Source organism: Aricia agestis, chromosome 8, assembly GCF_905147365.1.
Source record: "Aricia agestis chromosome 8, ilAriAges1.1, whole genome shotgun sequence".
In the NCBI taxonomy this organism is placed as follows: domain Eukaryota; kingdom Metazoa; phylum Arthropoda; class Insecta; order Lepidoptera; family Lycaenidae; genus Aricia; species Aricia agestis.
Window position 1 is genome coordinate 13,790,219 of NC_056413.1, and position 18,780 is coordinate 13,808,998.

The window sequence follows — 18,780 nt, forward strand, 5'->3', positions numbered from 1 at the left end:
TATCTCCATTATTGCTGACTATTTCAAAGTTTTTTTAGCACTAAGTTTAACAGTATGAATCCGAAAACTTACACTATGTCTAATAGAGAAAAATACATAACGAGAGTGCCATCGAGATAGAGTAAGCACTCATTTCAAATCCGCCATTATTTCTAGTCAAGTTTCAAAGATCTATATGAACAATACAAATATTTGTCATAGTCAGTGGCGTAGCTGCTAAAGGGCTAGGCTATGCCCCCGGGCCCCCATCTCGGATTTACTATCATTAAATTGTAAATAATTTGTAGCTGTTATTCCTTTAAAAGGTACTGTCTCCCAGACAGTAAAAATATTTTTACTGACAAAAATTTGTAAAATTTGATTGGCACGGAAATCAAATTTCCAAATATGCCTCTCTTGGGAGTTGCGTCACCACTGGTTGCGGCCCTAATTTTTCGACCCGGGTCCTCAGTTACCTAGCTACGCCACTGGTCATACTTTTTCATCACTGATCTACAGGATGTTATCTCGATGACTTAGCTGTCAGGTGCTTAGGCGGTGAGAGAGCTGAGGTCTGAGAGGAAGTTGTCAGGGGTCAGGATGTGGGATGAGCCGATGATGACCTCCCAGTTCTTTAGGGCGGAGGTCACTTCGTACGCGCAGCGGATCTCGGAGAATGATACACCTAGAATTAAGTGTTTATAATTAAGTTAAGAAGTTATTATGATCGCTTGGCGAAACTGGTGGGGGTAATCGCCCCACGTTTATGATATTTGCCAAAAACATTTTAATCTGTCAATTTTGTGTCAGTTGTCACTGTTTCATCGCGAATCGCGATCAAACAATAACGATAGTATGATCGCTAATCTACCAATGACCCTCGTCTACTAAAGAGATAGAAACACTTATTAAAATTCGTTTTAATTTTTTTTAAGTTGACGTCGCTATGACGTCACGGTCCTCCAAACAACAAAAATCTTTGTATGGGTTTAACATCGAAATGTCACTGTCACATACAATGTTTTGGAGATCGTGACGTCACACTCTGTGATGGCTGTTTGCGATCACGTGATATTACGGATAAAATATTTACTTTTTAGTTTTTATTTAATAAAATATAATCCTCAAAAGATTTTGCCCTAATGTATTGTAAGTATATATTTTATGTTTAATGCAAACTTACCACCAACGATGAATACAATAAGACGCGGCACGTTCTTGACGGTCTGTTGCGCCTTGTCCTTGTGCCAGTGCCCGTAGCGCACGCTGAAACAAAACTTATTTACTCAGACGTGGTGTTGAGAAAACATATCAAAAGTTTCCTTTGTTACTGCTATGCAAATTGAAGAAAGAGACGTTTTTGAAAGCTTTTCTTTCACGTTAAAAAAACAAAAGATTGTCCGATAATCTGTCAGTGTTACAATCATTTCACATTTTTACTATAGCCATGCTGAGCCGGCTAAATAAGGGTGCGTTCAGACGTGCGTGCATTTTTGTGCGGGCAGATTCAGCGCGCGTCGTGTGTTTCCCCAAACGCTATATCTGAACGCGCCCTAAGGATGATGTGCTAGATATATGGCATCCTTCAACTTTTTTATCTGAACTTGAAGTATGTGTCACTGACTGCATGCACGCAAAAATACTATAATATAATAATTCTGCAAATAGCACAGTGTATACTGACCTGGTGGGCGCCTGGTATCCGGACGACTGAGCGCGGCCCGCCAGGAACGGGAAGTGGCGCTGGTCAAGCTTCTCATCAATGGCCTCCTCCATTATATCCTGTTCATTTATTACAAAAATGATATTACAACTACACTATGTTACAATGACAGTGCGTAGATTTAGAAAACTATGCAAGATTGATTTAGGGCTATAACTCACCGCGATGCCATCGCGACGTAGCCAATGACGTTACCATGGCAACGTCCAAGCAACGTCTGGCGTCTCTACGTCGCCGCAAAGCGCTGTTTTTCTTAGGGTTAAGTTTAACCCTCCGTGCACCACGTGGGGTCTGACAAACCCCAGACGTACAAATTTTTTCATAACTTTTTAGAAATTCGTGTGATTTTTTTTGACGGTTTATGTAGCTGGAGTTAAGACGTTACCTTACCGTTTGGCGGCAGTAGTTTGGGATTTTCTTTACCGATGCAATGAACAGACGTGCACAAAGTGTGCTGGGGTCCCACAAACCCCACGTAGTTCAGGACGTCGTTAAAAAGTTGTATGGACACAGCATTGTGAAATGTGAAAAAATCTATTTTTCTCGCATACTTGAATTCATTTCGATTTAATAAGCATTCGTGGACAGGTTTATGAACAAATTAAGTATGACTTTCATAGAAGAATATTTGAAAAATCGCAAAGATATAAACCATGGATACTGAGAGGTCCTTGTAAGTGGTTTTACGAATTTCTTGACAAAGCAGCACCTGTACCACCGAAAAATTATTAAGATCAATAAAGAAGTATTTAGATTGTATCAGAAACATAAATTGAAAACTCAAATACGGTTGTGAGCACAATAATAGACCTCTTTGCTTACACATACCATGCCCACTATCATTGTAAGAAATGTACTGATTTTAATTTGCCTGAATATCGCGTAGACTGATTATATTAAGTTAATATTATTCAATTTATATTCCTTATATAGTTAGTTTTAAAATTTTAAAGCAGTACGGGAAATAAAAGGTAACTTTTCAACTGTGGGAGCTAACCAAAAAAGTATTTTTTTGAATTTTGAAGTATTATTTGAAATAAAATGCACAAATAAATACAATTTACGCATTTCTTGCCCAGATAAGTCTTGGGGTTTGACAAACCCCACGTGGTGCACGGTGTAACTTTTATTCACGTGGTGCACGGAGGGTTAAAAACACCGCTTTGCGGCGACCTAGAGGTGACATGGTAACGTCGCGTTATGGCCCTTAGTTTAAGCTGTTTTTACAAATCATCAAAGCACTTGAGATCGGAGGAAGGAAATCATAATCTTTTTGGCTTTGCCGTAGTCAGGTATTAGTGAGTGACTAGACTACCTTAATGACTGGAGTCCACCGCGACATCTGGTAAGTCTGCTCGGTGATTCTCTCCTTGCGTGGCACCTGGTACTGTTTCTTCCGGTTACCCTGAAGTATATTATAAAATTTATCTAATTCTTGCGTCATTTGTGTAATCGGTTATATGTGTCACTCGTTCTTTGTTCATATGAAACAGAGGATCAAATATTTTGATACAGGATTAGCAATAGGCTTGATTGGCACAAGGATTATCTGCTTTAGTTTATTAACTAACTTCGTATATACCTTAGAAAATGACGATGTATAAGTATTCTCACAAATGCGACACTGGCAAACTTTTAAGCAGAACTTCTTAAAAAAGACGAAGTAGACTCACGTCAACGACGACATTGAGTCCAAGGTTGGCGAGGTTGAGCAGCGCCTGCTTGTCCTGCGGCTCGAGTTGCGCGTGCGTCACCAGCTTGTTGAGGTTCTCCTCCGAGATGCCGTTCTTCGACATTATGTACAGCGCGATTATTCGCATCTTGTCGTAGTTCTTCACGTTCTGCGGAACAAAAATATATTTGAAATTCGAACTCGAGTAAAAAATATATAGTCTTGTCTTAAAGCATGTTGCAAAAGCTGTACATTGATACATCGCTGCTTACGTTAATTAACCACGAATGAGCGAGATAGTAATATATTGCTGCACAGTGCTTTTGTGCAAGAGTTAAAAGTTTCAATAAACGAATCGATAGTTGCGTCGAGTCAAACTTGGTCTTTACTTTTACACTTTTAAAATTCAATTAACAATATTTACCTGGTCCAGAAGCACCGGCACAATACTCCTCATGTGGTCTTTGATCTTCTCACCCTCAGCATCAGTTCCCATGGCAAGGTCCTAAAATATATAAAAAAAAACTTAATCACTCAACTATACAAACTAACCCCGTTACTAATAATAACAAACAAATAGTTACAGAACTTAATCAATATGGTGTTAAAAAAGTGACGTAACAAGACAGCGACTTTCTTTTAATCTAACCTTTGCAATTATTTTTAATAATGGCAACATATTAGTAAACACTAATCTGGTATTGCCATTCTACAATATACTTCCGAAAATGTCACTTTACCTGTTCAACCTTGCACAGCTTGTCAACATAGCCCTGGTAGGCCTTCATGCAGTCCTCGGCGAGCCGCAGGTGCGTCGCGTACTTCGACAGTTCCTTCTGGTACTGCGGCATCTTCTTGATCATCTGAGATAGATCGCGCATAGACTGCTTGTCTCCTGAGAAGAAAGTTGTCGACTACTTTAGGATAATATTATTATACCATCAAAGAAATTGTTTCATAATTCATAAGCAGTTGATGGACCTACATCATTTGGTCAGGTTATGTCAATTCAATATTAATTTATAAGACTTTAATACATATTTTTAATAGGACTAATTTAAGAAGCCTGCAAACCAGAACTATGTTGTGAGGGCGGAACTTAAGAGACCATAGACAATACCTCCACCCATGCGCTTGGACTCGGTGAACTTCTTGAGGTTCTTGGTGACAGAGGTGGAGACGACGGCGATGTGCTGGTGGCGCAGCTCCAGCCACAGGTCGTCATTCTCGTCCAGCAGCACCTCCTTCATCTGGCCTTGAGATGCCTCGTATCTGACCATAGACAATGTTATAATAGAGTAAAAAACAAAAGAAAGTGGCACCTGGATCAGAAATGCTATATTTCAGTCATTAGAATTCAATAAACACCATTGAAAGATGATTCGGCAACAAAAAAATTAAATTAACTTCGAGTTAAATATAAAATCTTCCAGAATTTTATATTTTTGCACACAGACGTGGCCAAAAGACATCTTAGCGCGAAGAAATACTTATTAAGGTAAGCGTCGATTTATCGGTATCGGATGCATCGGACGCACGCAACGGAGTATGCCTCATGCTAAAATTCGTTGCGTACGATGCGTCCGATGCCGTTAAGTGGAAGCTTACGTTTAATTTAATTAAAATTCTTTTTTTTCTCACAAACAATTTTAAGGGCTAGATAACATTATTAATCAGCATAACATAGTTTGTCAAGAAAGTGGCAACATCGTAGTGTTATCCCTTTCAAATCAATCTAAGAAAAAAAGGGATGACATTACGATGTTGCCACTTTTTAATTTTTTCACTTTCTTGACAGACTATAGTACAGTACATAGGTCTGCGAGGAGCTGGTGTTTGTGTTAGGCCTGTGGTACAAATCACCAGTTTGTGCGGATTTCTACAACATACCTGTAGACATCATTCTCAATCGGCAACAGGTCATACGCCATGGCCTGCAGCGTGAGCTCGTGCAGCAGCGGCGACACGCAGTCGAACCCGCGGTCCAGCACCAGCAGCTGCGACCGCGCCTTCTCCGGACCCTCGCCCATCGTCGGCTCGTCCGCCTGCACATAACGTGATATAAGGCTATGTCATAGTCCCACACAAATGAAGGATCCCGCAGCAGCAATAAGGTTTATTTTTATGAAATTATAATATTTTTGTTTTATTTTTATATCTCAGTTGATTAAATGATAGTTAATTTAAGGTTTACCATTTAAGACGTGTTAGATCTCGTTCAAACCAATTTTCGTTGGTAGTGTGACATGACGAATCTATAAGGGTTCCGACTTCCGTTAGGGTCCGAACTAAAAAGTGGTGTTCTAATGACTAGTGCAGGGGTTCCCAATCATTTTCAGCCCTCGTCGCAGTAACAAATGTAATATTTTGTAACGGCGCGGGCGCCACATCCTTTAAAAAGATACAATTAAAATAAGTAGGTACATTCGATGAGAATATATGTTACTTTAATGGAGGATTGATTCACGGCGCCCTTCTTTACTTTCTATGGCGCACCAGGGCGCCGCGGCGGCACACATTGGGAACCCCTGGACTAGTGAGTAGCTGGCTTATTTCATTCAAAAATCACTTCTTTATAAACATCGTCTTGCCATAAAGCTCATAGAAATTGCTCCAATAACATAGCTCTTTTTCTCTTTCATTAATGGACGAACATATTGCTATTTCGTTTTGACAGGTACACGATATTTTCCGTATTCAGTAGTATACAGACAGGCACAAATGTTGGGAGGTACGTGAGCAAGTGCATAAGAAGAATGTACATACATACGATTTCTAAGTGCTTTGTGCCATTGCCATTTAGTGATTTATTTGATTTTAAGTTGGTAATTCCTTTGTTCCTAGATTATCTAAGGCACACACGCGATGCGTCATCTTTCTCAAATGTTGACGCAATTTATAAAAACATCGCTAGAATTCCGTGTGTATTTATAGATTACTAAAAAATCATATTACTCATTAAAAAAAGATAATGCACCTTATAGGCATCCAATTTTTGCTGTATCAACTGAGCTAGCTCCACATTGCGCTCCCAGTCACTGCAATAAAAGTTAAAACACATCCAAAATTAATAAAGTTTTATATTTACTAATAAAAGTATTTTATTATGACTATTAATTAACTGAGACCAAGAAATAGTCTGTTACCGAGTTCTAACTGAGACTTGTTTATGTTTGTTAACATAGACCAACCAAAAACTACATTTTGCTGTTGAGGTGCGGTAATCTTTCAGCACAAGTCACAACCGTCCTTTCTTACTTATCGCGTCTTCGTAACTACAACATGTCGCAGATGTGATATTCAATGCCTTGTTGCGAGGACAAGGCATAATGGCGTATATGTTATGTGGCTTCGCTCTAATTCAGAAGTCACAAAGCTTCCATACCACAGGTTAAAGGTGTATGTACTTCCACAAAATGTGTGTTGCGCAAAATGTGTTTTTTAAAAACCAATAGAATCGCTTTATTTGCTTGACGTCGCTCAGCACAGCGGTTCTACTGAATCTTAAAAGAATATTCCTCTTTTATTATTATAAACCTAAACTGTCCCATTGCTGGGCAAAAGCCTCCCCTGAAGTAAAGACTTCTGTCTTTCTCTCTCCTGCGCCACCGCTGGCCAGCCTGGCTGGTATGCCTCGAGCTCATCACGCCATCATTTTCTAGGCAGGCCTCGGCGGCGGTGTCCGTCTTTGGGTGCCCACTGTGTCGAAATGTCCAGCAGTCCAGGTTCAGTGACCCGCCCAATCCCACTTTAGCTTGACAGCCTTGACACCTACATACTTGTTCCTTTTTAAATAATTTACTATAACTAACCTGCGATATCTAACTGACGGGTATTCCCCGAGAGTGGCGCACAGGGTGGCAATCTGCTCCGCGATGCGCTCCATGTTGGCGTTGCGTGTCTGTGTGAGTGCCGGGTTGTACATACACTGGAATGTCTCGGGGGAGTCCAGAGAGAATACCTGTAAGAAATAATGTTTTATAGTCTGTTTCAATACAAAATGAGCTATAGTCTAATCATTACTAAAAAGAAACTAAAACCCAACTGCTTTGTTATACTCTTACTATGATTAATCATAAGATAAAAGATACCTCTTGCTCAAATGAAACAAATCATTTTAGGCGTGGAGTGTGCTAAGATATATTATTATGCACGTATTTTTAAAAGGCTAATCCACTTTTTGCTCAGTCAATGAAAACTACATAAATTCAAAGTATTTTAGAAGCATTATAAAGAAAGGCAGACTCTTATACAATAGCAGATATTATAAAATATTATTGAAGAGCATAAATGGTGGCACATCATTGTTATTAAAAGGTTAATAAGGCTTATAAATATTCACCTGACTTTCGTAAGGCAAGAAAGCAATGTTGATCTCCTTTAAGGTTTTGATTTTCCTAGCGGCTGACGACTTGCACAATTCATTGAATAACTCCTCAGGACACACTTAGTAAGGCAGCGTGAAAATAGTTTAAAAGCTTAAGACTAATAGAAAAATACTATCTAGTATCTACTACGGTTTAAATGGCCCCCATGTTAGAAAATGTCAGTAAAGCTGAGATTTTAGTCCATTATTTTAAAAGGAACAAACCTGTTGTTCGTATGGTATGTAAGCAATGTTGATTTCCTTTAATGTTTTTATATGTTTTGCTACTGGACTATGTGATAATTTTTCAAATAGTTTATCAGGACAAGCTGTAAATACAAAACAAAAAATGTAAAAAATAAAATAAACAAAAAGGTTGAAACAAAAAATTAATTTTGCTAAAAATATTTTTTTCCCATACCTTCGGTGAAGAAAACATGGGCTGCCTTATACATGATGCGGTTACCGACAGAGAAGTCGTTAATTAGGGCATTCACAGACTTTTCTTGTGGTGTGATTAGGTAAATGCCGTCCATGGTGTACAATGGTTCTCTCTTCTTGTGAATATCCTCCACCACTGGTAGACAAATTAAATTAGTTTAACTACTTGAAGATGTTTATTTTAAGCTGCAGCTAGCTACTTAGTCATAACTAGCTGTTAGTGTAATACAGCTGTTCAACAATGATTTAATACATTTTTGCAGTAAATTTTTACACAAACAAAACACTTATTACACTTACACGTAATCCCCTCAGCAGAAATGTCATGCATCTTGCAGCATGCTGAAACCATCCGCATGGATAGCTGGTCCACAATTAGAATGCGCCATTCAATGCGCTGAGACTCTTTGCCTTTGGGACCACGATAGCGGATCACCTCATTCATAATCTCTGTAAAAGATAAATTTCGGTCCATTTAAGCTAATGGTTTTTTTTTCGATATAAAATTGTAGCTTAAACATAATGTGAGCTAATTAAAAAGTTAAAAGACTGAAAGTTTTTAAAGTCTTAACTCTAACTTATTCATGAATCATTTATTTAATGTTGACAGAATATTATTGATTACAATTTTAAGTCACTTGTTTATCTTTTATTACACTATTACAAAAGTGAAAGAGCTTCAATATAGCTAAGTTAATAAAACTTTGTTGAAAAGAGAAAATAATTTTAGCTTGATAACATTTTACTTAATTGTATGCCAACAATCACTATAGTTAGATTTATGAAACTCTGCCAATGCAAATTACAATGCAGCTGTATTGATGCAATGCTAGTTGCATTGCATCAATACGAAAGGTAAAAAAAAAAAGGTTTTCGTATCAAGTCTTAAGTAAGTTATAATATTTTTTAGAAACTGGAATTTATTTTTATTATTAGCCCTCATAGTTAAAAAGTATAATTTTTATGTATTATAGTATCTAATATCTACCTTTTAAATTAAAGTTTTTCATATTATTTTATGATGTTGTAGTTTTAATTCTGTATTTTAATAGATCTTGGGACATATTCATTTTTGTTTAAATAACTATTAGGCTGGCCTCACACAGCCAGAATTTTATAATCTGAAATTCATATTCTTACAGATCGATCTATGAAATTCATAATCTGAAAAAATCTGAATGTGTGTAGAGCATACTGATATTGTATGGTATTCCGGTCTTTCTGAATTAATAATTTATGAATTTCCGATTATAAAATTCCGGCTGTGAGGCCAGCCTTATACTTAACAAATATTCAGACTCAAACACCAAATGTCAAGGGTTACACAGGAAAGACTGTATTTTATAAACAAAGGATTGTGTTTATGGTGTGTACTTTATATGTAATGAGTAATGAGATTGTGTATAAAAGCATGAATTTTATTCAAAAGGTTCAATATTGCAGTGTTCTCTAAGTATTTTCTGAACTGAGCGGCGAGGAGTAGGCAGTATTACGTTAGTCCATCCATTACCCACACCCAAGATAAAGTGTCATAAGAAAATCAATAATTTGTACTCAGACTGAACTGCACAAATGTGAACCTACTTTCACTTTGATTGAGAATAGAGTTGAGTAATTAATTTTTTTAAGTATGAATTTGATGTGGGAGCCGTGAGATATGGAGTATTATTGTAATTTATTACAAAAAAGTACAAATTAGTGTCTACTGCGAACTTGCCCAATATTCTTTCAGATAACTAAAATAATTAAGTAACGAAAATGTATTATAAACAAAATATCCGTTTATCTGTTTGACGCTATTTTTTAACTAAATTATATTAGTCATCGCATCGATAAGTATAAAGATAGTCTACAAATTTATGTTGATATAACATGAAGGGGCGGACGGTGAAGGTGCAGTACAGTAAAAGTGTAACTACTGAACTATCTTACTTACTTTGTCCAACAAGGGTTTTTAAAGCCATCTTTAAATACAAAATACACCAACAATTTTATAATACAAATACTGCAATCGCGAACAAATCCAAATTGAATTGCGAAAGCGAATCAGAAAAATGATTTTCGGTTGTCAATTAGAAATGTCATATAAAAACTGACAGATAAATTATCTGTCATGAGTAAATGGGAAATTTGCCACTGGCAAAAAAGAAAAGGATTTTTACAGTTTACAATTTACACCATAGATTTACACTATCATTGACGAAAAAGCTTTAACTTTAATCCTCCTGCTAATTTTGTATGGGTTTCTGGCTTTTTATGACTTTAAAAAAAGGAGGAGGCTACGTTCTGACTTCTGCGCTGTACATAATTTTTATTAATGAGGGATTTTCATTTATATTCAGTGTTGCCAGAGCTGTATGTTCGAAAGTTACTTATTGTCATGCGAAAAGTAACATTTTGAGGGGAAAAGTAACATTTCGTATTACTTATAATCAATGATATTCTATGTTACTAACGTAACTAGATTGGAAGTTTACGGTAGCAACGCGTTGCCACTTCGAAGATGCCTGCAGGCATATCTCACATACATAATGACATAACGAATATATGACTTGACATTGTCTTTTGAACAAAAAAGTGGTTACGCATTTCTGAGAATCTTTTGTAAGACATTGCTACTCTAGTATTTTAGAAACTCATTGCTTATAATATTTTAAATGGGGGGGGGGGGGGGGGGGGGGAATATCCAGAATGCACGAAAACATACTATACATGTGATGAAGTGATTTTTTGGATTCCGTATAATTATTTTATTATTAAAATTATTTATAAGTATACCTATTAAAATTAAAATATAATATATGTTATTATATAGCTCTTATACAAAAAAACTCGTGGGCGGGGGCGCTGCTGATAAAGGAGAACTATCAAAAATTTGTTTTTGTATGATGGCAGCGTTTGTTGCTTTTTTCGCCACGTTCATTCAAAGCATTGTCAGCTGTAACGACAAAACTCAATAAAACTAAGTGTGTTTCGTTTACACATTTTTGGTTTCAAACATCTTGTTTTTTCAATTACCAAAAGTAACGTAAAAGTAACATCTGTAGTCATGTCACATGAATGTAACATGCAAGGGTCAAAAGTAACGTAAAATGTTACAAAAGTAACATTCTGGCAACGCTGTTTATATTTTTTAATTTTAACAATCTTAACTAGATGGCGTAAGGATAGACACTTCTAGATTTTCTATTGGTTCCTCACCGATCTGAAATTATCTGCAGGTTGGCATCACTGACTACATATGGGTTGTGTTTACAAAAAATATCAGTGTACTGTCAAGTGTGACATAAATCAAAATATCTTAAACCTAAACGATCATTGGCCTAAACGATTAGGCCAGTACACTGGTAATAGTTTAGGAACACACTGACATAATAAAAACTTGTCAAACTGAAACTTGACAACAGAATGAGTTTTGGCGGGCATGTCACTTTCAAACTTCTTCTACTTTTTATTGTTGGTGTGGTTTTTATTATTTTTTCCCAAATTGTGGTTTTTGGGTTTTTGATATTCATTATTGGTAAAATATTAGCCATTAAATATCCGTTATCTTGCACAAGTGCAGGTAACATGTTGTCAAAACCAAAATGTATACATTTTGGTTTTGACAACATGTTACCTAATTCCTGTGACATTTGGTGTGAATATCGGTAAATAGGGCTATTTCTTCCGTGAATTTTAGCTAAAACATCGTTATAATAACCTTATTATCCTATACATTGGAATATTATTGCGTCTTTTTCAAGTTGAAATGTATCAAGTTTTACATTCTTTTGCCCAGTTTTGTAGCAATTATTGATGGTATTCCCTGGTATTACCGATAGTTGCCTACCCATACGCCATCTACTTACTAAAATGGAAGCTGTTTGAAAATCAAATTAAAAATATAGGAAAATCCCTCATTCATCGTGAAATAGTCTATGGTTCCCTTTGCCAGTCCCGACCGGGACGAAATAAAAAAAAGTCTATGGTTCTAGGAAATTGACAGCCCAGTGACATACGTCAAGTGACGAAAATTCGTATTTCGCCGCGCCAGTTTTTATGTGTTTTCATCGGTGTTGGATGTGTAGACGTCATTCATAAAATTTAAACATTACGTGTGCGCTTTACATTTTTTATAATTATAATTTGAAAAAGGTAACATTATAATCTGACCTGAATATTCCTAGTAGTTGTTACTAATTCTATATTTATAACTATTGTTCATAGCTCAGGGGGAATATTCAAAATAATAAAAAATAAGAGCTTTTAATAAATAGCTACCTATTTGTTGTAAAAGAATTTAAAATTAAAACCTTTAAATATTAATATCATTTATTGAGCGGTTCAAAATATTATGTAAACAAACATAATATATTATGTATACTTAGTTGAACATATTATTTTGGAATTTGGTATTATTAGCTGTACCATCTCTGCTTTATCTTACGAGGCAACTTAGAAGTAGGTATATACTATGTATAAGTATACATAATTAGGTAATTTAATTACTGTTAAAATGTTTTTGAGTGTTTTGGTTTTTAGTTACCATTGCAATTTTCAATTATTTAATTCGACGTTAAGTCAACAAAAAGACGATAACGTCACGACCAATGTTATTAACTAATTTAATCGGGAGTTTTAAAAATTAAGAAAATAAAACTAGGTACCTACTCATGACGTGAAGGTAGGTAGGTAAGGTAGGTTAAAAAACAATTACATACTTACCTAGTAGTTAGTACTACTAAGTAAGTATACTATTATTTCAGATGCAAGAGTTTAGCGATTACAATTGAATGTAAACGCGAATGCAAAAAAAAAACAGTCCCAATGCTATTTGATTAGCATAGTTGTCTTTTTATCGGCTGCAGTGAAAGTGAGGTGCGGTTAAGCACTCGGTACTTGGGCAGTGTTGTGGCAAGTGGCAATGTGTATAGTGCGTACATAATTGTTTACACCAGTGTGAAGTGTCCACAAGATGAACAGGGATGATCGAGTTGTGATACCATATCCATGTCATGTGGAAGGCTGGCTGGATAGATGCGGTAAGTTTTTAACTACGGAAACAATATATAATATATAACATATATATACATTGCAGCTTACACCTAGACATTAGATTATTAGGTATCGATCGAATTGTAGTTAGTAGTAATATCGTTGTTTACATTAATTAATAATCCGATATTGTTATCTGTAGAAAACAATTGAAAGGCAGCACTCGAAACAAATTACCAAGTCAGGGAAGTTAGATCGACTCAAGTAACCTGAAGCACTGAAGGTAGCTGGTAGCAACCAGATAGCGAGGACGAAGGTACAGAAGATACTGCCGCTTCACCCTCGAGTCGAAACAAAAAAGTAGAAATCATAACTTTGTCTTAACTCCAGCTTGGTCTCAATAACGAGGACTACTAGCCTTTGCTGCTGGTTATCAGCAGTATGAAATACTAGATGTTTCGCGCGGCTTCGCCCGCGTAAATTAGATATTTCACAGACAAATTAGTCCACAAAAAATAGCCTATGATCCTTTACCTGGTCTATTTCTTATCTGTGCCAAATAACAAAAAAATTGCTCCAGTAGTTCGTGAGATAGGCCCTTTATAATAATTTCCCCCATTTTTTCCACATTTCCCTCTATTTCTTCGCTCCTATTAGTCGTAGCGTGATAAAATATAGCTTATAGCCTTTTTCAATAAATGGACTATCTAACACTGAAATATTTTTTTAAATCAGACCAGTAGTTCCTGAGTAGCGCGTTTAAATAAGCCCTTTCAAATAATTTCCTCCCGTTTTTTCAACATTTTCCTCTCTTTCTTCGCTCCTATTAGTCTTAGCGTGATAAAATATAGCCTATAGCCTTCCTCGATAAATGGGCTATCTAACACTGAAAGAATTTTTTAAATCGGACCAGTACTTCCTGAGATTAGCGCGTTCAAACAAACAAACTAACAAACTTCCGCTTTGTAATATTAAGTAAGTATCTAAGATAAGCATTAGTTTTAATAGAAGTCGACGCCTGGTACAATAGTCACTTGCCTTGTCCAAACTCCAAGCAATAGATAAACCTACTTATCCCATCTCGTAATCAATATTTCAATACGAAATACTGATCCAAGGTCCCGAAATGCCATATTCAGCAGATTTTACGTGAAATAGATTATAGGACAAACAAGTAAGAAAAGTTAGATCCAAAATAAAACGAATTTATCAACAATGTTTCAGTTTCCTTACCTAACATTGTACCAAAATGATCTCTAGTATACTCGGTATGAGTATGATTATTATACTGATAAATATGATGTAATCGATCGTGTAATGAAAAGTAAAAGCACGAAACTTGTTTACCCTTGCCAGTTGTAGGAAAGTTGGTGTAGGTTGTATTTAGTTGCAGGTAAAAATCTCGGTATCTTTGCAATTTGCATACTGTGCTTCATACATAATAATATGAAAGTCTGCAAGCATAGTACAAATAATTATGCGCATTGTTTGTTTTGTATTTTAGGTGAGAGTTATTTAAGTAGCTGGCAGTGAATACTCGTGTAACTGATGGTATTCTTAGTTTTGTAAACCAACAAAATAACCTAGTTCCTTATCAACTCGGTACACAATATAATAAACAACATAGCTACAGCCTACGGTAATGACCATACAAAGCCAGTCTCTAAAATCTCTTAAAAGGACGAAAGAAGGAAAATATCTTGAGAAATGTTTCAAGTTAAAAAAATAGAACTTGTATAACAAACGGTTAGTGCTCTCCAGACTCCAACAGAACATTCAAATATATAAATGGGTATTAAACGTGCTCAATGCCCTATGCCTATACAATGCCGAAACACACTGGTACGGGGAACCATGACATAGGCGATGGCCTCAATTGTACCCAATAAAAACCACAATAAATCAATGTTTAGGTGTCCTAATTGAAATGATTCCTATTCAAATGCAGAAGATACAATTACATAAACTTTGCGAAAAATTCTGGCAAGAATAACAGACTGTAATGACTAATGACTGTACTAAAGAAAAATCTTAATATTTCTTAGATATTTCTTCTGTGGTCCAAAATCCAAACCGCCAATCATAAAAAAAAATTCAAGATGTTGTGAAGTTTTTTCATTAGATTAAAAACCCTAAAAACCGGCCAAGTGCGTATCGGGCCACGCGCAATATAGGGTTCCGTAGTACCGATAGTTTTTTTTAAATTTCTGTATGGTCTATTAATTTACACTTATGTATAATATAACGTGTTTTACACTACGAACAACATCATCTCAGTTACTTTCAAAGGATTTTTTTAGTTGCCGACTAGGTATTACTCAATAACTAAACTTATGAAGTCTTCTTAGCTGCAGATAGTTTTCCTTTTAAATTCAGCATATTTCCTACTCTCGTTTTTTCAAATTTCCAGAAGCAACCGTTTAACTGGTAGAAGGGGAGGGGGGGGGGGGGGGACACTGGATTCATGCTGGACTCTAACGATTTTTTACACTTTAAAACTTAATATTTCACAAACGGATCTTTTATAATTTATAATAATAATATTTTTAAAAAACCGATCCAACGACACCCCACACGATGGGGTGGACGCGAAAAAAAATTTCATCCCCGCTTGATGTGTAGGGAAGGTACCATAAAAATATTTTTTTAAGATTTCATGTACCACTCTGTCGGCATCATTAATATGTGCATTCATGCCAAATTACAGATTTGTAGGTCCTATAGTCTCTGAGCAAAACCGTGGACAGACAGACAGACGAACAGACTAATGAAATCGATTCTTTAAATTCTATGGGAAATACCAACTCTACAATATTCAATCGTTCTAATTTTAAAAGTATAATAAATCACAATAATTTACATTACACTTTGTGAGTTACAAAATTATTGTCTCATGCGAGTTTTTGTGGAGTAGGCGAGTCGACACATTTATTACAGACACATTATACTTTGTATTAATAATTAAATACACATTATTTATTAATTATTGTGAAAGTGCTTAATTTATCAACAACGATAGAAAAAACTCGCTGACAATATCTGTTCGTGTTTAATTACCGTCTGCAAAAAAGAAGGACAAGAAACTTCTGAGAGTGCAGGTTGACCGCTTACGCCCTAGATAGAGTGAAAACTATACTATTTGGTTTCTATCAAGTTGCGGTCCAGCTACTGATCGAAACACTTTCTAGTCAAATAAGATCCTTTACGTTGAAGACTATGAATAAAATATAAGGTTTTAAGGTTCGGTTGATTTAGGCTTGTTTGTGACCGACCAAAAGTTCAAAGCAAGCTTTTTACTGCTAATTACCGTGTAGTTTAAAAATATTTCAAATTATTATAAAAGTTGTAATTTTTGTCGATACACAGTACACACAGGCAAATTTATCAATATCAGATTTTTTACCAATGTGTATCACGAAGACGCAAAAATCGCACATAAAAGTGGTTTCCAACGAAAATACTGCTTTTCATACAACTTTTTTGCATATAATTTGTATGGATGTGTTGTGGAACTAATATTTGAAATATTTAGGCCAATGGATAAATAGTGATTGCGTGCCTAACCATGCATATCATTACTGCACAAACACACATGCAATTGATTGTTAGAAAATCCCATGCAGATTTTCACATCATTAAACCATCGAAGTGAAGTAATCTTTGCGTTATACTTTGAATTAATTCATTCTTTGCAGTATGAAGACATCGTAATAATAGATTTACCCATAATGTAGGTCATAGTTAACAAATAACAATACAAATCGATATTCAATAGCTTTTACCTGTATTAACAATACAAATCGATATTCAATAGCATTATACCGGTTTTACCAGTATTACAGTTTGCACTGTACACGTTATTCAAAATATTATGAATAATTCTGTCTGTAAAAAACAAATCTGAATTTTCGTACATTACCGATGTTGCCCAATATGGGCATTGAACTGTATTATAAAAAAGTAATAAACAGCTTTGTGTGATCATTTGACCTGCAAAATTACATGTCGTCAGATTTTTTTACCACTCCAGAACCCGAACATCCCAAAGAACTCATCCAGTCACGTCGTGTCATCAACAACTTTGCAAAAAGCTGAGAGCATTTCGAGATTCTGTTGCGGTCCGTGTTCAATGGCTAGCAATCGTGCTCCATTTTCCTGGAGCTCTTCAGTAGTGGTCATATTATGTCCTCGTTACTGCATCAGCCAAAATCTAAATTCTTCGTTGTCGACGTAGGTATCGAGTGTAGTTCACTAGCATCTACAAATATATAATATCGCTCTGCATCGACAATTATAGGTTACATCATGGGATTGGGTCCAAGGAATTGTTCGAAATATACGTGTTGCAACTTTTTGCTACTGTCGCACACGGCAAAACTGTCATAGCTAGATGAGAGGCAGTTTTCCATCGTTTAGATAGAGGTAACACAATTTTAGATCTAAGTGCATTTAATTAATTATTTATCAACTTAAAAACAATAGAAAACGTAAAAACAAATAATGTGTACGTGGTACAATGTACATAATATGTACACATTATTTTGTTGTGTTGAAGGAACTGTTTTTTCTGGTGTTGAAAACTATACCTCGCGTAAGGAAAAGAGTGTCAGTGTTTCTAAGAATACGTGATCAGCATCATTGACACTTAATAACTGTTTAAGCGGTTGTACCTGTATTACGTGGTAAGTGGTAACTTCTTTCGAGATCTGGGTCATGAACATTTTAACAACTGATTTAACAAAATATTGCTCTGTTTTTGTTAAAAAGACAATTCAATTTCCACAGATAAAGCAAAATTCACAACCAAAATGCCTGGGTGAAATAAAATATTGAGTCTTATTTTATTTCTCTGTCAAGGAAAGCAGTAAAGTTACATAAAACTTTCATATTTAATTGGGTCAGCTAATAACAAGCGTAATTGTATATAATATAACTTTTTAATGGCGCTATATGTATATTGAAGTAGAAATATTGTCGAACTCAAACAAAACTTCGAAAACGACTTCAAAGAAAACTTTTTAAAACTATACACATTGCAGTAAACGAAAGCTCTAAAATTATCTATTATAATTCCTATTGGTTCGCAAATTACAAACGAAGATAGAATTACGGTAAATTATATAATTAATAATAATATTTTCTATTTTGGAATTGATTCCTCCGTTTCAAGGAAGCAAGGAAAGTGAAGACAATATTACTTTGCAAATACGGTACATAAACTGTTGCTATTTTATGGCAAGGGACAAGGGTATTGAAGACATAAAAGAAGTTCCAATCTCGGAAGGGAGCGTGTGGCGCGGGAATGGCATTTCGGACCTATCTATCTAATTATGGCCCTTTTGGGCATTGATAACTGCAGGGGCATAGGGGATGGACGATAAATCAAGGATAATTGCTCGATGGTCCAATACTTGAGGTCTCCATTTGCAAATGGGCTGTCACTTCCCTCGCACCTCATTCCGTTAAAAGGTTTTCTTGGCTCCAGCCGAGATTGAAAAGCTTTGTTTAGATTCATGACGTTCTGTACTCAAAAGGAAAGTGCTCGGTGTGCTTATACAGGCGCACCTGTAACGACAACCCGAGAGTTTTATCTGAACATACCCAAACTTTTTGTGCGTGTTA

The 18,780-nt window shown here is 35.8% G+C and overlaps 2 protein-coding genes across 3 annotated transcripts in view; one reads left to right on the plus strand and one right to left on the minus strand.

Moving 5' to 3' along the window:
- Nucleotides 1-446: 446 nt before the first annotated feature.
- On the minus strand, nt 447-10,240 carry LOC121729553 (protein ROP). Of its 2 annotated transcripts, none has more exons than XM_042118105.1 (15): nt 10,118-10,240; nt 8,482-8,631; nt 8,162-8,317; nt 7,717-7,820; nt 7,187-7,335; nt 6,352-6,412; nt 5,265-5,419; nt 4,495-4,646; nt 4,115-4,269; nt 3,799-3,879; nt 3,376-3,543; nt 3,018-3,107; nt 1,664-1,761; nt 1,163-1,245; nt 447-664 (listed from the first exon to the last, which is right to left on the minus strand). In XM_042118105.1, the coding sequence occupies exons 1-15, from the start codon at nt 10,143-10,145 to the stop codon at nt 531-533; spliced, it is 1,764 nt and encodes a 587-aa protein (XP_041974039.1). In that variant the 5' UTR covers nt 10,146-10,240; the 3' UTR covers nt 447-530. The 2 variants fall into 2 exon arrangements, with proteins under 2 accessions (XP_041974039.1, XP_041974040.1); XM_042118106.1 differs by lacking the exon at nt 7,717-7,820 and adding an exon at nt 7,966-8,069.
- Nucleotides 10,241-12,937: 2,697 nt separating this feature from the next.
- Nucleotides 12,938-18,780, plus strand: part of LOC121729551 (disabled homolog 2-interacting protein) — a 224,627-nt gene continuing 218,784 nt past the window's right edge. Inside the window, exon 1 of the mRNA XM_042118094.1 lies at nt 12,938-13,205. Within this exon, the coding sequence (XP_041974028.1) occupies nt 13,139-13,205 (67 nt within the window). The 5' untranslated portion in view covers nt 12,938-13,138. The remainder of the gene's footprint in view (nt 13,206-18,780) is intronic.

Excerpts from the sequence above, each read along its gene's own strand:
- LOC121729553 (XM_042118105.1), bottom strand. The coding sequence starts at position 10,145 with ATGGCTTTAAAAACCCTTGTTGGACAAA. Across the intron at positions 8,632-10,117 it reads AAAAACCCTTGTTGGACAAA|AGATTATGAATGAGGTGATC; the intron begins GTAAGTAAGATA and ends TATCTTTTACAG. Across the intron at positions 1,246-1,663 it reads GGATACCAGGCGCCCACCAG|CGTGCGCTACGGGCACTGGC; the intron begins GTCAGTATACAC and ends GTTTTGTTTCAG.